This window comes from Trachinotus anak, unplaced genomic scaffold (genome assembly GCF_046630095.1).
Source record: "Trachinotus anak isolate AG129_WGS33_773 ecotype Australia unplaced genomic scaffold, CSIRO_AGI_Tana_v1 ptg000009l, whole genome shotgun sequence".
Classification (NCBI taxonomy): domain Eukaryota; kingdom Metazoa; phylum Chordata; class Actinopteri; order Carangiformes; family Carangidae; genus Trachinotus; species Trachinotus anak.
Window position 1 is genome coordinate 12766280 of NW_027273860.1, and position 19296 is coordinate 12785575.

General features: G+C 39.7%; 1 protein-coding gene across 3 annotated transcripts in view; it reads right to left on the reverse strand.

Moving 5' to 3' along the window:
• The window catches only part of cntnap2a (contactin associated protein 2a), a 338398-nt gene that overhangs the window by 36454 nt on the left and 282648 nt on the right, over nucleotides 1-19296 (reverse strand). For all 3 annotated transcript variants that reach the window (XM_071485431.1, XM_071485429.1, XM_071485430.1), the window contains 2 exons: nucleotides 19090-19217; nucleotides 6746-6916 (listed from right to left, as the gene is read on the reverse strand). In XM_071485431.1, the coding sequence (XP_071341532.1) occupies nucleotides 6746-6916; nucleotides 19090-19217 (299 nt within the window). The remainder of the gene's footprint in view (nucleotides 1-6745; nucleotides 6917-19089; nucleotides 19218-19296) is intronic.

The window sequence follows — 19296 nt, forward strand, 5'->3', positions numbered from 1 at the left end:
CATGATTAATCTTCATTATCTTAACATGAGTGGATTTGAGTGTGTAGGCTGTTGAAACATCATAAAGCCATAAAGTTTTTTGTTGCTCCGTATTTCAGTAGCCTGATTTTTCAAATAACCAACAGGGGGCACTGTGATACTGTTGCACCTTTCAACTATGACTGGTCAAATGTTCACTGATATTTCTGAAATACTGTGCATGTGTGTGTTATGACAGAAAAGGATTTGAAAAAAGATGCTGAGAATCTGTATGTATGTGTGTGTATGTGTGAGTGAATGTGTTCTTATCTCCAACTCTATTTGATTTAGTCAGGTAAATAATCTCTCTCTCTCTTTTTTTTTATTGTTTGCTGCCATTTTTTTGCTATAGTTTTGCCGTCTGTGTGTGCACATACTGGACTTGTCTATGACTGTTTGTGAGCAGCCACCATGGATATATTTTTCGTGGTTACACTCTTTATAAGTTTATGACTTAATGGCTTCATCATGCTCAGAGCTATCAACCTCAAGCATGCCATTTGGCAATCCGAACCGAGTGGACAAGCAGATGGATCCACTTTTTGTTCACGATTTAAAGGTGGAAATATTTAGGCACAAGGGATCGGGTCAAAAATTACTCCACTAAAGTGAGGAAAGTGAGGGAAAAGAGGAGGCATCCACCAGAGATTGAAATATCATAATTTGCGGCACATCCCGCTTCCCCCTGTAATCCTTGCAAATGTTCAAAATGATGTTAACTGTTTTATAAATCTTTTATTGAATCTGTCCTTACATTCTGTATGATTGCCTGGTCTGGTAATTTGAAGATGACAGACAAAAAACATCTGAGCCAGATTGTAAAGGTGGCTGCTAAGGTGACAGGTGTCCCACTGACCCCACCCAGAAATGAGATAGAGCCATTTGACCGGTCTGCGCGGCAGCTGGCAGCTCAGCTCACTGTTTGAATCTGGGCACTGGCAACTGTCTAAAAGTCATGCAAAACAGTGCAGCATCAAGTATAAAGATATAAATGCTTAAACTTCTGTCAATATTGACATTCAATTATTCATTGGCTCAGATAGATTCTCTACAATTCAATTGTTCAGTTCATTTTACAGAAACCATGGGTGTAATAAATTGTAAGAAATTCAGATTTATCACCATTGTAAAAGGGCAAGACAGCAAAACAGTGGCGACTCCCTACCTTTGAAGCGGCTGTTAAGTCCAATTGTCTGTCTATTCCTTAATTATTTATATTCCTTTAGCCCTTGATTCAATCAAAAGAATCAATATGTTTTTTCATAAAAGTTTTCTAAGTTGTGAAGTTCACTGCAGACTCTTCTTCTACAACTTCTCCACTTCTTTCAACATGAAAACAAATTTTTCAAATTCTGGTTGGGGGGCCTTTGGGTATCCTTGTTTTTGTCCTATTTGCCATTTGTGCTGTGACTGCAGTCTGGCTGGCTGACTGAAGTTGCTGATCTGGTAGATTAAACCTCTGGACAGAAAAAGGTAAACCCTGTGAGATAACTTTGGCCCTATGCCTTTGAAAGGCCTGGGGCAATGATTTTTGGTCCCACCCACTTTAAGTCAAAATGTGAAATCAAAAATCCACTTTCTAAACAAACACATGTGGCTATGGGGGTTTCTGTCCCAATCCTAACCAGTGGTTGAGCCAGCTAACCCTTGGATAACTCTACTGTCATGGTTTTAGGGCAGTAACCCTTTCATATCTGAAGCAAACAAGACAGCGAATGATCCTAAAGTTAGAATTAGAGAGAGAATTATATCACAATAGTTGCTAAATGAAAGAAATATAATTTTTAAACATTTAACATGCTGATATGGTTGGCCTTCTCTGAAGGCCTGTAGATAATAAACAATTGTATGAGTACATGAATAATGAATATATTTTCCAACTCAGTGGTAGGTTTTTCATCATTTCTAATTGCAAGACATTGATTATTTGGACTCACAATTTTCTGTGTCAGTATATTCACTGTGCTTGGATGGGAGATGTTCACTGAATGCTTGTAAGTTCAATGTTTCTGACCTATGAAGGGAATGAAGCAACAATGACGCAACAATGAGGGAATTATTTTTGCTGCTAGAAAGACGATTTGCGGTTGTCAAATTAAAACTCAATTTGACTGCCTTCTTAATGTTTGGTACTACTGTGAGACTGCTGTATAAAAGCTATATATTCTGGGTGGTGCCATATGGTGGTTATTGGCACTAGTGTGCTGCAGTCATAGAGATGATAAATAAACACTTCATAGCTCTGTATGTTACTGCATCATTATAGTTTCATTAGGCTCAAATATTAGAGTGGATAAATTTATGTAGTCATCAATTGGGAAATGCACTTTCTCCTTTCTGTTGCCCAATCAATATGCTATTTCTTCTTTTCCCATTGCTTTCATCTAATTATCTTCTTTCACTCCACCTATTCTTCCATTCTATGCTGTTACAATACGCACAGTTCCTCTGTTTCGTTATTACCTTTTTCCAGTGAGTTTATCCCTTCATTTTTTCTTTCATTTTGAGCTCTTTGTTCGTTTGTTTGCTTGTACTTTCATTTCTCTCCTCCTTTTATCCACCCCCACCATCCCTTGAGTCAACCTCCCTTCCATGTGTATTCCTTTCTTAATACTTTTATTTCTTCATTGTTTGTTCATTTGTTCCTTCATTTACTGCTTGCTTTCTCCTGCCTGTCACTTTATCCTCCCTCCCATCCATCATTAATTCCTTCTCCACTCTCTTCCTTGATTCTGTTCTTGTAGACATTATACCTTCCTCTAAGATGAGATGCAAAGACGCTAGAAATTATCTCAGCAAAAGCCTGTCTGAATGTGCTGAGAGCATTAGCCTAACCTATAAAATAAATATGAAAAAATGCTTGAACATCCAACTACCCACAACAAACAACTCAAACAGACAAACAGATTCATGAATGCATAGAGAGACACAGAGTATAAGCCCTCTGACAGTCTTTAGTACACTGAATTAATGATGTCTGTATGCACAGATCAGGTCTGCAGAGTAAAGAGCAACATCAGTTATTTTAAATGCTGAGAGAAAGCCAGATATATATCAAAATACCCCAATAGAAAAAAAGCTACAGAAATGTTGTTATAGCAATGGTAAATGGCATGTGAGTGTGTGTGTGTGTGCGCGTGTGTGTGGTTATTTGTGTGTTGTTTTCGTGAAACTGCAAACTGCAAAGCAGGATGGATGCCCAACAACTTTTTTTTAATATTCCATCCACAGGCAGGATTGAAACCTAAAGTCCCCTCTGAGCACAGAGCTTGCCTTGTGTATTTGCATAGCTGTGATGGATGTCGTAAGGGTAAACATGTGCGTGAATGTAATTTAGTGTGTGTGTGTTTATACTAGCATGTTAGCCTGGAGAAAACCCAGTAAAGCTTTTTATTTTTGCGATTTATTTTTCTATTAATCTTTTAATATGGAGGCTGAAAGAGCCAAGTTCTAAATTATGCGTCAGCACAGCACAACCAAACGATGATAAATAGTGAAAAATATTATGTATTTCTTGGTGGGAATGATCACTGCTTGTGTGGATGTGCATATGTGTGCGTGAGTTTGTGTGTATTAGCTCTTCAGTGTCTTTTCTGTTATACTTGCCAATTTTTTTTTTTCTGTTTGTCTCATTTGCTTTGTTAGCCTTTTGCTTTGTGTTTTTTTACCTTTGGGTTGGCTGGAACAGTCTGGGCCCTTGAAGGAGGGAAACTCAATTTAAATGCCAGTGAAATTAAAATTGCCACAGCAAACCTGCTGCTGTTGACACGGAAACAAGATTTAAAGCAACTTCTTAAAAGCTAAGCATCTCTGTATGATAAAAGGGCTCTTCAAATAAAACTTTTTCATGCTTATCAGCTTGCATGCTCACAACGCAAAGAATCCTGTGTATTTATTAGTGTGTACATAGACCACAAATAGAGTGAGATAAAGATAAACTTCTGTCAGTTTTTTGAAGACGAAACTGAATAAAAACTTTCTGACATCCTGTTGCTTTTCTCCTTAGTAGATAACTAGATATTGTTTTAACAAGCCAGACATCTGGAAACTTAAAAAAGCAAGAGCTGCTAAACTTTAGATTTAAACTTTCTGTCTGTCGGGCTTTCTCATAAAAAAGGGCTATAACACAGTTTTATAAGCCGAGGTCTCCACGGGGAAAGTACACTTCTTAGCTGGATACCAAACTGAAAATATTTATAACCTTTCGGCAAGACTATCACTGAAACTGCAGCGTCTTAAGGACTCAAAACATGGCACATACTTTCCACTGATCCACAGAGCACCCCAGAAGTCAAGCATTCCTGTATTTAAGGACATTTCTATCGGCCCTAAATCCAGTTACCAGTCCAGTACACATGGTTCTGAATACATCTTTAATGCTGCCTCTCAATATGTCTATGCCTACTTCTTTCCATTAAGATTCAAAGAGGAGTAGTGGTCACCTGATGACTTTGAGTCTGCTGAGGTCACAGTAATGTGTGTTTTGTACAAAGTCACGTGTGTGTATCTGTGAGTGTGTGTTTATGTGCTTTGAGCTCCTGCAATGGCACAACTATGCTACTCTGGCTTAATGCTAGTCATTTCATGCCCTGACTGGATTGCAGCAGATACAGTTTTTGCACCAGCAATAGGGCAGAGATTATGTGTGTGTTTATGTGTATGAGCGTGTGTGTGTGTGAGTGCATGCGAGTCGTTTTGTGATTGTGTGTCTAAATGTGTGCTGTGGGGCAAAATGCAAGATGATAGCAAAGGAGAGGGGAGAGGAAATCGATGTGGGGGCATTTTGAAAGCCTCCGGAGACACACACACACACACACACACACACACACACACACACACACACAATTCCTATCTCCTCTAGCCTGCTGTGCAACCGTGACAGACTAGATACATACTATATCTTTGTGTGTATGTGTTTTTTTTGCGCACATTTGCAAGATTCTTCTTTTTTTTTTTTTTTCTTCACAAGAGTGTGTGTATGTATAGGTGTGTATCTGACTACCTCTGAAAACCCAGTTTACCACGAAGAGAAAATGAAAATAAATAAATAAAAGTAAAAAGCTTATGGAGCTTTTAGGGCCACATACCAGCTGACATAATGTCACTCAGAGCAACGGCTTTAAAAAGCACTTTGGCTTTAAAATCATCTGTCAACTTTGTTGTCCATTCACCGCTTGGCATTTTGAAATGGCAGGTGAGGCGCATCAGCAGGAAACGGTCAGCTAGCACCTTTGACACTAATTGGTCAAAATTCCTTTGAATCCCAATGACATGCAATTACTCATCTATTGGTGGCCATGCTGTGCCAGAAACCCCCTTCACAATGCAGGTTGGCAATTAAACTGAGGCCACAGATTTTAACATTCTGGATAAGAGCAGCTCCACTTTTGGCATGTTAATTTCAGCTGCTGGAACATGATCACAGAAACCTGCTGTATGACTTGTCAATCAGAAGTCTCAGAGAGAACCTAGAGAATGTGGTGCAAAGCTGTTTGCACTGTTTGGTATTTCAAATGTTTTGTTCTCCTCTCCTCTGTCGCCACTTCATCCATTTTTCTGTTACACTTGACATTTTAAAAAAAAAAAGCCTTTACACATGACATTGTATAGTGAAAGCATGTACAGTATATACTCAAGGGTTGATTCAGATAGCTACTTCCATTTCATCCAGTTGATAAAACAGCTGGATGGGAGATAAACTAAATGAATATTTTGTTTGTCATACAGGTAGTAGTCTCATAACATTTAGCTGGAGTTGACTGTTGCTTTTGCAGGTTAAAATGACAAACACAGCTGCAGATTACATCTTGTGTATCTTATTAACATTAAAATGAAACTCTTGGCTCTGAACTAGTGACTGTGCTTTCTGCAAGCCGGTGTCTGTGGTCTGCCAAAGATCGCTCCCTCTCTAGAACCACTCTATGATTATGAGTTGACTGGGTGTTTTGACAGTTCATCTGAGTCCTCTCTGCCAATGAGCTAGAGGATGTGAGGCCCTGTTCAGACCTGGCTTTAACATCTGTGTCAGGTGGTCTGATCACAAGTGGACAAGTACAGGTATAAACGCCACCAAGACACATTTGAGATCCGTTCACTCAGACCACATTCAGAGGCAGTGGTTTACCAAAGCTTAAAGTTAGTTGATTTTACTTTTTAAATGCAACACATACTGCATATATTTTTGTGTGTGCACGCACAAGCATATTCACAGTTTACTTATTTCACTGTCAGTGTTGTGTGACCCTGTGTGCAAGAATGATTTTTAGAAAAAGAGAGAGAGAGGGGAGAGAGAGAGAGGCTGTGTGTGTGTGTGTATGTGTGGGGGTGTGTGTCTGTGTGTCTGAGAGAGGTTGTGTTTTGTCATCCCTGAAAATGGGTGATTTGGTTAAAGAGAGGTTCATAATGGACATAATTATTGCACACACCAATTACCTTAAATAAATAATTGCTCTCTCTTGCAATCACACAAAGTAGTGTGCCATAATCAGGACGGCAAATGGCTGCTGCTGATGTGTGTGTGTCTGCATCCGACTGTGTGTCTATGTGATTCTGTGTGTGTGTGTGTGTGTACGGGGTTACAGGCTGGACCCAGCACTATCAGACTGACTGCTGGATTAAACCTCAAACAAGGCCAGATAAAAAGCCAGAGTGAGACAGAGAATAAGAGACACAAACACAGCAGGAAATGACTCTAGTGTACACTCAGAATCACTCAGATGACTCTTACATTTTAGTTCCAAGCGAATGAAGTCAGTGTTGCCCAGGTTTTCCAGGAAGACGCCGTAGGGTGCGCTGGTCTTGAAATAGAAGGAGATGTCAGCACTGGTCTCACCCTGGAAGGTGGCAAAGTGCAGGTAGGATGATGGGGTGGTGAAAGATGCAGCGTTCCAGTAGTTATCTGTTAAAAGAAAAAACTGAATTACAACTTTGAACCAACTCATCTCTCTAGCACTTACTGTACCCTCATTTACCACTGTGGTAAACACTATAACCCGTTCAGATCTGATAAGCTGCTGAACAAATTCATTGCAGAAACGGTTTCATTTGAAATGGCTCTGCAGCCATTTTCATTTCATTCCAATGAGCAATCAAACTATTCTGGATAAAACACTTATGTCACATCCATTGTTTAAATAGGTTTATTTAATATCTCCTCAGTGAAAGTGATTTCATCACAAGCTCTATTTTTATGCAGAGACCTTAACCTGCAATTTCCTGCAACTTCCATAATATTCAATAGAAAGTTGTTCATATCAAAATAACAGAGCAAGACCATTTTTCCTTCTAAATGAAAACCTGAGAAGAGGATGAGAGAACATGGAGAAAACGTTGCAGGATTTTTGATAACATTTTTTCTAATGACTTTTGAACGAAGCGAAACCAGCGACGGTTAATGAAGACAAAGTAGCAGCACGCTAAACAGCTGCTGATGAATTATCAGACTGTGGCTGATGAAGTGACTTCTCTGCTGCCTCCTATCCCCTCGCCATGTCTGTGTATCACTCTTATCACTCAAGGAAGACAAAGGGTAGGGGCGAAGAAGAGGAGAGGAGAGCGTGGAGAGGACAGCTGGGGAGAGAAGAAGGAAAAAGAGGAAGGGGGATTGAAGAAGTGATAGAAAAGAGGAGAATAAAGTAATGTAGAGAGCAGATGACAGGAGAGGAGGAGGAGCTGGGGGCCTTATGGAGGGCAGGAGGAAGAGGAGGAGAGTGAAGGCTAATGTGCTAATGTGGTATCAGCTGTGTGAGATCTCCTTGATGCCTCAGAGGATTGGTCGCACCCCCTCCACCATAACCCTGGAGAACAGGAACAGTGGAGCAGAAGGGAGGAGTGCACGTGTTACGACTGCAACTAATGATTAATGTAACTATCGAGGAATCTTTCCATGATTTTAGTGACCTGACATGTATCTATACATGTGCAAATGTTGTGAAAAACATAAAAAAATATGTATCCTGATTTCTCTAAACCCAAGATGACGTCTTCAAACTACTTATGTTGTTCAACCAACACTCCTAAACCCAAAGATGTTCAATTTCTCATCATAAAAAACAAAGAAAAGTGGCAAATCCTCATAATTGAGATGCTGGATCCAGGGAATGTGTGTCATTTTTTTCAAGATAAGTTCATGTTTATCCCTAATAAAAAAAAATGCTGCTGATTAATTTTCTGTCAAACAACTAATCAGGTAATTGACTTATCATTTCAGCACCAGTGTGCTTCCTTTCAGTGTGAGCTGGTACTCAATTATATGTGCAAATGCGTTCACATGTACGTGTTTGTGTTAGTGTATCAGCTAAGTGTAGGTTTGTACCAGTGTCCATGCATCTCTGTGTTTGTGTGTCTCATAGTTCAGCACGATAAGCATTCCCCAGTGACATGGCTGAGCTCACCACCTAGAGATGCCGTGTTTGTGATTAGGTATTAGGTGATAATTTGGAATACTGTTGGCACATCCAGTCACTAAACGGGTTGATTCTGGAGTTTATGATATTTCATATTCATCATTCATTCATTCATCATTACATTATGATGATTACAAAGATGATTTTTGTTTTGCTTTGATGACTGTAGCATATGCAGGGGCCTAAGACACGGAGACACAAAGTGTCTTCGCAGTTTGTCAGCCCTCACAGTACAAATATGTTATAACCTCAAAAATACATGACATAACAGGTCTTATTTGGTATGATATCTGTTTTTATGCACTGAATGAGACCTTAAGAGCTTCAAGGAAAAGAGAGAAAACAAGGCTGACAAAGACATAGAAGCAAGAAGGACACAAGAATATAGAAATATATCTGGGAGGTGAGTCACGCTTCACAAGTAGGGAGAGAGAACAAGAGGGAGAGAGGGAAATGGAAGGTTATAGACAAGGAGCTCAAAAGGGATCCATGGTGTGAGAAGCAAAGGAGAACAAGAAATAAGAGGGTTGACAGAAATGGAGTGCTGGAGAGACAACATTGTTTTGGAAGCCAAATCATAAACCACTGATTTACCCTTGTGCCAGATTCACAGATGCAACTGGTTGGCAAGGCTCTGTGGCACATTTATCACTCCCATATTGAAATATTTATCAAACAAATGTTTTGAAAAACTGTTCCAGCACATGAATGTCTTTCCTGACTAAGACATGACAAATATTAGACTGTAAGCCATAATGCCTAATAACTTGATGTTTGAAGGCAAGGCAAATTAGGGTAACGCCAAACCTTTAAATAAATCTGCCATGAACAGCCAACTGGCACACAGGGAGAAGGAACTGTACAACACAAATCGTCACTCCCAGCTCGTCACATATGGATGCTTGGTCAGGGCCCCTTGGCATCACTTTTTAATGCACTGGGTTGAATGAAGTGCCACAGTCATTAACAGCAGTGGAGTCACCAGGGGGGTGGATGGAGAGTGCACAACAAAAGCGCTTTGGTTAAGGTTAAGGAAAGTTTGTGTTGTGGCTTAATACAGAAAATAATTTACTGAGACTTCAGAGCAATAATGCGCTCTCGCTCCAGAGAACAGGCTGTGGCCTGCTTGACTCACGCGCTAATGCAGCAGAGAACAATGGAAGTCTACTGGATTATCCTGCATGTTGAAAAATGATGCTAAAGGGGTACCCAGTGTGTTTAAAAGTGATGCCAAAGGCTCCTGACCAGAAGTCTGTATGTGAGAAGATGGGAGTGAGACTGCCCTGAACTATAAACTCCTTTGTGCATTCACGCATTTTCCCTTATGCTTAAGACTTATGGTGCATAAAAACAAGAAAGTCTTTTTGGAACTATGTTCATGGCTAGGGATGGGTGCTTTTAAAACAGGCGTTGCTCAAATAGAAACATGGTAAATATAATAGGTGGATAATATCAGCGTTTAAACATCATTGTTATGAACATTTAGCATGCTGCTGTCAGCCGTTTAGCTGAATGCACTGCTGTGCCTAGGCACAACCCCACGGAGACGCTAGTATGGCTATAGAGCCGCTGCCTTGTTAAACTGGCAGTCAGCAGAAAAGCTGAAAAATCTGACGTTGTTGGGGTTTTTCTCCTGCTTTTCTCATCCTGCATTGTTGGATTGTATTGTCAATTCAAACACAGTGGAGGGGTTTCACTGCACCTAAAGTAAGGAAGTAAATCGACACATTCAAGCAGACACACCAACACTAACTCCCCTGCAGATCCATCAATTAATTTAACTGAAAAATAGTTTTCCATGTATCACTAAAAGCAGCTGTCGACCTCTGGATTTGGCCACAGCTGTGTAAAAAAAAACCAAACCTATGAACAAAAAAATCAGTGCCACTGACCTGTTGAGGCTGACATGATGTTAGGTACAGTGTGAGGTGAAGTTTGGGTCTGGAGCCAACTAGATGATTCATTTGTCTATAGTTGACCAGATGGGTTATATGCCAGCACCAGCAGATGGTAGGGATGACTGACTGCCCTGTCTCTGGTCATTAACATGGACATTTTCAGCTACACACACACACACACACACACACACACACACACACACACACATATCCTTGTTTTACTAGATTTGTGGGGAACTGTTATTGAAATAATGATTTGCCTAAGCCCTAACCATCACAATTCTAACCTGAAGTCTTGATTATCAAATGGCCATTTATACGTGTGGGGTCCAGCATCTTGGTCCCCATAAAACTGTCAGAACCCTTGAGTTTAATGAGCTCCCGGTTTTCAGACCCCATGAATACAGTAAAACAAACACACATTCAAATTCATGTACACTCCTTGCTGCAGGCAGAGTAGACAACACTTATACTACCACAATAGCTCATATTAATTAGCTCATCCCCACACATATTGCATGTACAGACAGTGCGAGGCGTAATATCACAGTAGAATAGTGAGATTTAGGATCTCAGGCCTGATACACCACTTTTCTGGACCAAATACACGCCATGCCATCTCATGTAACTTTTTCATTTGCTACTTATTCTGCTATATACTTCAGGTGCAAAGTGGTTTTTCATCAAAGGACTAAGAATAGCCCTTCTCATCTAACAGCAGAAACAGCACCTGTCGTGGAAGGTAATGCCTCTGACTAAGAAAGTGCCCCTGAGGGCATGGTTCTGATAGCATTGTTCAAAACACTTGAACCTACATATATAGCTCTGCAACACGTTGAACTGTGGCACATCACACATATATTTCTGTCCATTGAGGCTTGTCTTTCATCTCATCTGTGTGTAATTGAGCCCTCAGTGCCATGTAATTTTATGGTCTCAGTATTGTATATTCACAGTAAATGTAGCATTTGAATCTTAAGGTAATTAGTTTATGGCTGTCATCTGAGACCTGCGAAACCTTCAGTCTCACTTTGTAATTAATTTGCTTGTCATACATTTTTAGCACTAAACTGTCAGAGCCCAGAACTACACTAAGTTGGCAGTTTATTAGGAACAACGAGCTAAAACTAATGCAGTCTAATATAACAATCCTGCAATAAATCCTCCTTTCATGACGATCATAATGCCCAGTGTTCAGTTTTAGAGAAAGACGAATGAAAATGAAAAATTAGGAGAAAAAAACAAATGGATTGCTGATTATATACCCTACATGAAAAAGTTTAAATCATCAGACCTTCAATGTTAGAAAGACATCAGTGAGAATATGACAATTATATGTGGGCATATGAACAGTGACAAATGGATACAAACCAATTAATTTGTTTTGAAATATCATAGGTGACCCACGAAGAGTTTCATTTGTGGCCAGTCATGAGGCCAAACATGCCTCATACCAAATGCACTACATTATAACAATAGAATATATGGTGCTTTGCTTCATCTGCTGTCATTTATTTTCATTCCCTTCTATTAAAATGTCCAAACCCTTTTAACATCTATAAATGAGACTAATTCCTCTCTGTCTGCCTGTGACTGTATAGGCTGCCATGAAAGTAGCCATGGAAATGTGCTTCATTAATGTCAGGACACGTATGTACACACACACACACACACACACACACACACACACACACACACACACACGCACACACACACACACACACACTCATATTTGCTCTTGTACCCACCAGAGAAAGAGACAGTAATACACATACAGGAGCATGCACATTCACAGACACATAAGTACCTCCCTACTAAAACTTTCCCTGACTGACTAAGACATTAGTCATTTGCCTATGAAAACCCATTATATGGCCGCCGATCATCATTGCTCTTACTGAGACAGAGCTCCATACGAAGTATGAGATGCATCAATCATGCACGTTGTACCTATTCACGTGTGAAATTTTTAATATATGTTTAATATGCCTTAATGGGCAAATTTATAATGTATGCACTATGGCGAACATACCTCAAATTCATCTTTATTTTAAAGTTAGTTTGTTAATTTGGTCACTCAATAAAAAAAAGAGTCTCACACACACTCAGTCACACAAAGTGGATAATAGAGTAAGACAAAGAGAATATGACTCCCTCCGATTGACAGAAGGATCCATCTTCAGTAATTGTGCCTGCCATACTGTGACATGATAGACCCACACACACAAACAGATGTGATGTCATGGGTCATTAAATCATGGTTTGTTTGTATGTTGGCAGCTTTGTGATGAAGGGACGTTAGTGAGAGCGGCACCAGATTGTTGATGAGGGGACCCTAATGAGTGTGACACGAGTGAGGAGAAAGGGTAGGGTTTCTGTCATGTAATGCACTTCCTGTCTGACCAGACGAATGGACAGACAGACTGAGGGTAAACATTATAGTGCACGAGAGATGTATAAGCATTCTTTTGTAGATTTAAATCCAGCACTTTCTCTCTCTTAAACATGCAGAGTATACATATCTGCACTTACAGTCTGCTGAGATTGCACAGCTACACTCTATTATTCCCTTTAGTATGAAAAATGAGCAGTCAATAGATAATATATGAAGTATTATCATCATAATGATCGTGTCGCCTTGCACTTAAGATGAAATCCATGTTTGCTTTCCCTTTCCACAGGATATTACTTTCCACAAAACCTCTCTGGTACTTTGTTACATCACACAGCAGATACCAACATTACTTTTGCTCTATGATGTTTTAATCTATTTTTTCATAGGAGATAAAAATAAACAAAGAGAGAGGCAAGGGGAAATCTCAAAAGACAAAATCATTTAATAGAAGAATGTATATTGTTCTGTTCTGAATCTGTTAATGGTTAATGCTTTTGGGAAGTCAGAATCAGACTGCGGTTGCTTTCATACCTGCGGTTTGGTTCATTTGCTCTGGACTACAGAAGAAATGATACATTGCCTTTTACTGTAGTTCTACTCTGCATCTTGTTTAGGTCACAATCAGGAGGGAGAGAATCATAGCTGGTCTGAGGCAAATTAAGCAAATAAAGCAGCTTCTTGGCTCCTGCAGCCTCCAGGGTGCCTCCAAACAGATTGTACTTGGGGTCGCAGAAAGGCTTTATTTGACAAGGGTCAACTGACACCAATAGCACACACCAGACATAGGTCTAGTAACCTGGATGGGCTGATCTGAGGGAGCAAACGTTATGAAATTTCTGCTTTTCTGAAGAATAGACCTGCATGGTGATGTATCCTGACATGTCAGCATCAAGTATTTTGATGTGAACTGCATGTCGCTGGGGTGCTACCCTTTAATCCAGCCCTGCAGCTACTGAATGGCCCCTTGTAAATCAAGCTTTTCCTTATGGTTGTGTGGTTTTACATCATTAGAATAAAGTTTCCATTATCCAATTGACTTTCATGAGTTTGCCCGAAAGCCCACTCAAATTCAGAATGAGAAATGTTTCATTTAGTGTAAGTTTCATCAGGTATAACAGATGCATCAGGAATGCGATGCAGTTAATCCATGCCAACCTGACAGAAACACGATACAATCTGCAGGACTGACACGCTGCAGGTAGATTCAGCACAAAGTGAATAGACCAGGCTCATGAGTTGTGGAGAAAGAGAGGATGTCAATATGATAGAGCTTCAGAATCTGTGTGTCTTCCAGTTGACCCGATGTCCCACAGAGAGCAGTGTGCCAACAATGATTAGAGGAACAGACAGGAAAAGAAACAGCAAGGATTAAACTGCCTCTTAGTGTATGTATGTTTGTGTTTCTGCAGTATCCGATAGCTGTTGTTTGCCTGAGAAACAACCAAAACTACAGGGAGTAGTTGGTAGAGAATAAAAGGATGAGAGGATGAGTTTTTAAATGGAAAGTCTCTGAATGGTGTTCAGATGCTGCTTTATGCACTATTTTGTCTAGCCACACAAGCATACATTAGCAGAAATGCTAGTGCCTACACACAAGGAGACACACATGTACAAGTGCACAAACATATACATAGTTATTTTCCACAGCGGAATAGTCAAGATAAGAAAACCTTTTCTCTGAATGATTGCCATGTGAATATTCGAAATGTGTTATTTTCACACAGGCCTCAAGTGCAGCTCCAGAATAACAATGTGCTCCATTGTACTCTGCTACGCATGAAGTGTTTTCTTTTGTTCTCTCTCACGATAGTTTTTAATTAAGACCCCATCCAAACCACCAACAGAACATTCTTACAGTCAAAAGAGGTTTTTACTTTCCAAAAAGTTTGGCTAACAATGTCTGATTGTATTGTACAGTCTAAGACATACTGATAATGCTTCATTTCCACTGGGATTAAAGAAGAAGAAAGACAACATTTTCCTCCACATGTGGAGAGTAAAGATAATTAAGACCAAAGCACTCCCTCTCTTGCTCTCTTTTTTTTTTTTGATATTACAGAAGGCTGGTTTCAGGCTGGTTTCAGACCTCTGAAATGCTGACCACATCTGATTCCACATCTGATCTAACATGAACACGATATCAGACTTAATAACAAAAACACAAGTCAGTCCAATTATCAGGTAATGGCAATGCAGAAGTCCATTGTACGTGTAAAAAAAACATTAATTAGTCACATTTTTATCTGCTACTATTCTAAACACCTGTAAATAGTTGTTGATAGTTGTTGATACTAAGAGCCATTTTTCCTCAAATCTTTTAAATGAGTATTGTGAACAATAAACGGCGTCATATCCAAGATGTCAGAATGAACTGGTCTCTGACTTGACAGACGAGACATGAACAATAACAAGAACATGAACCAGCTCTCACTTTCATCAGGAACTGATGAAAGTGAGTAACCTATGGGCTGCTGTGTGACTACACCACAGTGACACTTTTTTATTTTCTTTTTGGTTTTGCAATAAACTCAAAGATTTTAATTATTGTCAACTCCTCACTGATCTATAGAATTATTTTCTTTACAGAATGTGCCAGAAAACCTGTGGATGTCCATGACTGACTGACTCCACACTGCTGACAGGCAGAACAGGCACAACAGTAAACCATGTATCCTTGACTGCAGTCAGAGGTTTCCTAACTAACTGGTTCAGAGATGTAACCTAGCAAATAGAGTGACAATCATCTTATTGTTAACCATTTTGTGTAAATTGTTGCTTGAAATGCAAATGTTTTAGCAGGTAGATAGCGTCTAGGTTTTCTGTGTTTCGCTGCCTTTGCAGCTGTAGTGAACTGCACGCAATGCAGCTGTCACTTAAAATGGCCAATTCAAGTAGTAATTTAAATGTGAGTGTATGAACGTCGCCAGCTATCGCTCTAAGATGCCTTGGACTTTGCTCACCAGAATTACAAAATCCTTACAGTTTCCCTCTGTTACATTTCTGAATACATCAATAGTAATGGAGACCAGTGACATTTACTTGGTTTTTATGAGTTATTTTCACTCAGTACAGAAAATGCATTATGAAGGGTTGAGTCAAGCAGACTGTGAGGAGATTAAAGAGAAGCAGAAGCCACACAACTTTTACAAGGGTACAGTGCATTGTCCAACAACCTTGAAAATGATCTCTTACATTAACTTGCTGACTTTCAGATAAGAAAATGTATCTTATGGGACCCAGTACGTCTTATGCACAGAAGGTCATGAGTCAAAAGTTTTTGGTTTTGGATATTCTCACTGTTAATTTATTCAGTTTTAATTGAATTTTGGAAACACTCCAATCTGGTTTTAGGCTGCTTCCCTGTGTAAGAGGCAGTGCTTCTAAAGGTCACAAATGGCCTTATTGGCACAAAAGATATGATATTATATATTATTTAAGATCTTTTATTCCATTGTCCATATTGTTTTAGCATTTCAGAAACACTACAATGGTTGAACAGGCATAACAGAGCAGTCATAACATAACATATCACAAACAATACCCTTGAAGTGGACTATTTATTGCCAACAAAGAAAACTGTCCTCACAACACAACAGTACAGAATGAAAAAACAGAACAAGAAGAGAGTTGATCCTTCAGAGTTCAGCCTTCCTGATATTCCTACGAGGATTAACACTGGGTCAGGTTCTATCTCCACCCCCAATAGCTTCCAAAATAATCTGAATATCCCCTCAAAAATATGGCAAATCGGGACACAGGGCATAACTGTAATAAGGTGGCTTCTGTCGAGACACATTTATAAGATTGGTGAGATTTCCGGAAACATTCAATTTTGTCTTTGAATAGTGCAATCTGTGCAATAATTACATTAAACAGTGTTGTGCATTAATCGAACATGTACTGTATGTATATATTTCAGGCTTTAGCTCCAAATATTCTGTGACAACTATTCACCCAGCTCTGCCCCCATCTGCCTTAATGATGTTAGTTATAATTGGGGCTATACTCTGTAATGTTCTGTGCAGACAAGAAATGATATTTTCAGACCCAGTGAGATGTTTCAGACAACCATCCAATTTATCTGGCCCTGCGCTCTCAAAGTCAGGAAAGTGTGATCTCACTCCTAACATGGAAATATTTAAGGATATCCTGTTGTGGAAGAGCTTATTTTTCTTGGAGCTGCTGGATGGATGCAAATGCCCCTTCCAGGTACAGAACGCCAACACTTGACATTCCCATCTCGCTCCATGCAAGAAAAACAGCATCTGGATTGGAAGGAGCAAATGAGGGATTGCACAGAGAGGATAATAAGAAGGACAATGTCCTGTCTTGTAATTTGTTTCCAAATGCTTATGGTGTTAGAAATGATTGGGTTGTTACTTTGCTTAGTGGCACAGGCGATGAAATGACTGCCCAGACAGTGAAAGGTAAACTGTCCTCCATCTCCAACCCGTCAGATAGCACTACCATACCATCCAACCAGTGGGCAATGGAGCGGATGTTGGCAGCCCAGTAATAAATGTGAAATTTGGCAGAACCAGCCCGCCTCTTGTCTTAGATTTACTAAAATGGGCTTTCCCCATTCTGTGTGTTTTATAATCCCACACAAATGGAAGACTAATGGAGTCTAAGATCCGGAGACAATATAATAGCTGTGGGAGAAATATCATCTTAATAGCCTTTGTTCTGCCTAATAAAGAGATTGTCAACCTGATCCTTTTTTTTTTTTTACAAAGTAGTTTAAACTTTAGCTTTAGTTAACTGTACTAGTTTTCTCCCTTAGGTAGATTTGCTGTAGGTCAACTTCTTCCAGTGTAAAGTCATTGATAGCTTACAAAGCTATGGTTTCAAAGAAACCTCCTATCTACCTTTCATGAGCATTTTGAAAGTCTGCTCAAGTACCATTAAGTGCTTGTCCAGGAATTTCCCACAACTTAACATCAAATTAAAAAAGGCCCCTTTTGCTTCCCCTGACTGTTTAAAAACTACACACAATGTCAACTGGGGATTTTTAATAAGGACCATAGTCAAGAGACTGGAGGTGTTCTCTTGATTCAACCTTTGATGAGCCTTTCACAAAGGTTATGCAGTCATGCCTCTACAACAAGCTGAGAATTATTCGAAAATGAAACCCATCCTCTCAACAGCTAAGTTGGAGAAGGTCATTAACGCAGATATTTCCTCTTAATAACCCGCAGCTCTCCTTCCTCACTCAAAGGTCCTTTTTACACCTGCAGCTAATCCGAAATGTGGAAACCAGTTTTCATCCTCTTGTGCAGACTCCCTGTAAAGTTTGAACTTCTTTTTAAGATCTTACTGGTAACTCTAAAGCGCAGTGTGATTTGGCTCCTGTGTGCATTACTGACCTTTTAACTTCTTTTGAATCAGAGCACACCTTGATATCCACGTGTGGAGCTGTGTCGTTCCTCACTCTCGACTCACAGGGACCAAGTCTCCATTGGGGTTCCAATATTATGGATGATCTTACATTAGCTGAGTGAGCTCAGTTCAATGTATACAGATCTATATAAGTATTAGATAAATGCTATTGTTACCGTGTAATACGTAGTACTGTTATGTAATGTCTTCATACTAAATCTTCCAAAAAATTATTATTAACAGCAAAGAACACATTCTTAACCAAATTTATTGTATGCACTGATTGTATAAGGACTATAATTAATTATTAATTATTTTCAGTATCAGGTCATTTACAGATTTTTTTTTTAATTTACTGACTAAGCAGCTGGTTTATAAAATAGAGAAAATAGTGAAAAAAAGCCCTTAGTGACATCTTCTAATTGATTTCTTTTAGGTCTGATTAACCAATTTAAATTCAAATCATTACATTCGAAATACTGGAGCCACCCATTCATTCAACGTAATGCTTATCCTTTGAGGGTCGCTGGAGCCAGTCACAGCGGGCATTGGGCAGGAGGCAGGATACACCCTGAAGAGGTCATCAGTCTATCACAGGGCTGACATATAGAGACAAACAACCAGCCACACCTAAGGGCAATTTAGAATCGCCAATTAGCCTGCATGTCTTCAGACTGTGGCAGGAAGCCAGAGTGCCTCTGGGAAACACATGCAAGCACGTAGCCAGCTCAACTCATTGATCAATCACCTACCATCCTAACTGAGTTTCCAGTGCCTTGTAGCTCAAATAACCCTCAAATACACCACTGAGTCAAGCACTTATCTCAACAATCATCTTCACCATAATGTCTGTTCAGTTTTTCGTCCAAGTGAATCCTGACTCTGGATGTTGATGTGGTTGCATTATATTTACCAAGCTGCCCATTAATCAAAATAATATAGAGAGCTGCAATTTCATATTACAGTACGTATGTATCCTCGGCATAACACTTACTGTCTCCCTGGCAACGGAGCGGTCCAACTGTCAGCTTGGCCAAAGATCCCGGTCTGTTAGTGTCACCCACGGCAACCTGGCTGACTGGCAGGTGTTCCTTATATACCAGGAGACCAGAATCTTCTCTCCTGTAAGATGATGAAAGACACATGCAGAAAGAGGTAAAAACAAAATCCATGTTAACGCTGTTTAGTCTCTTCACTTAGT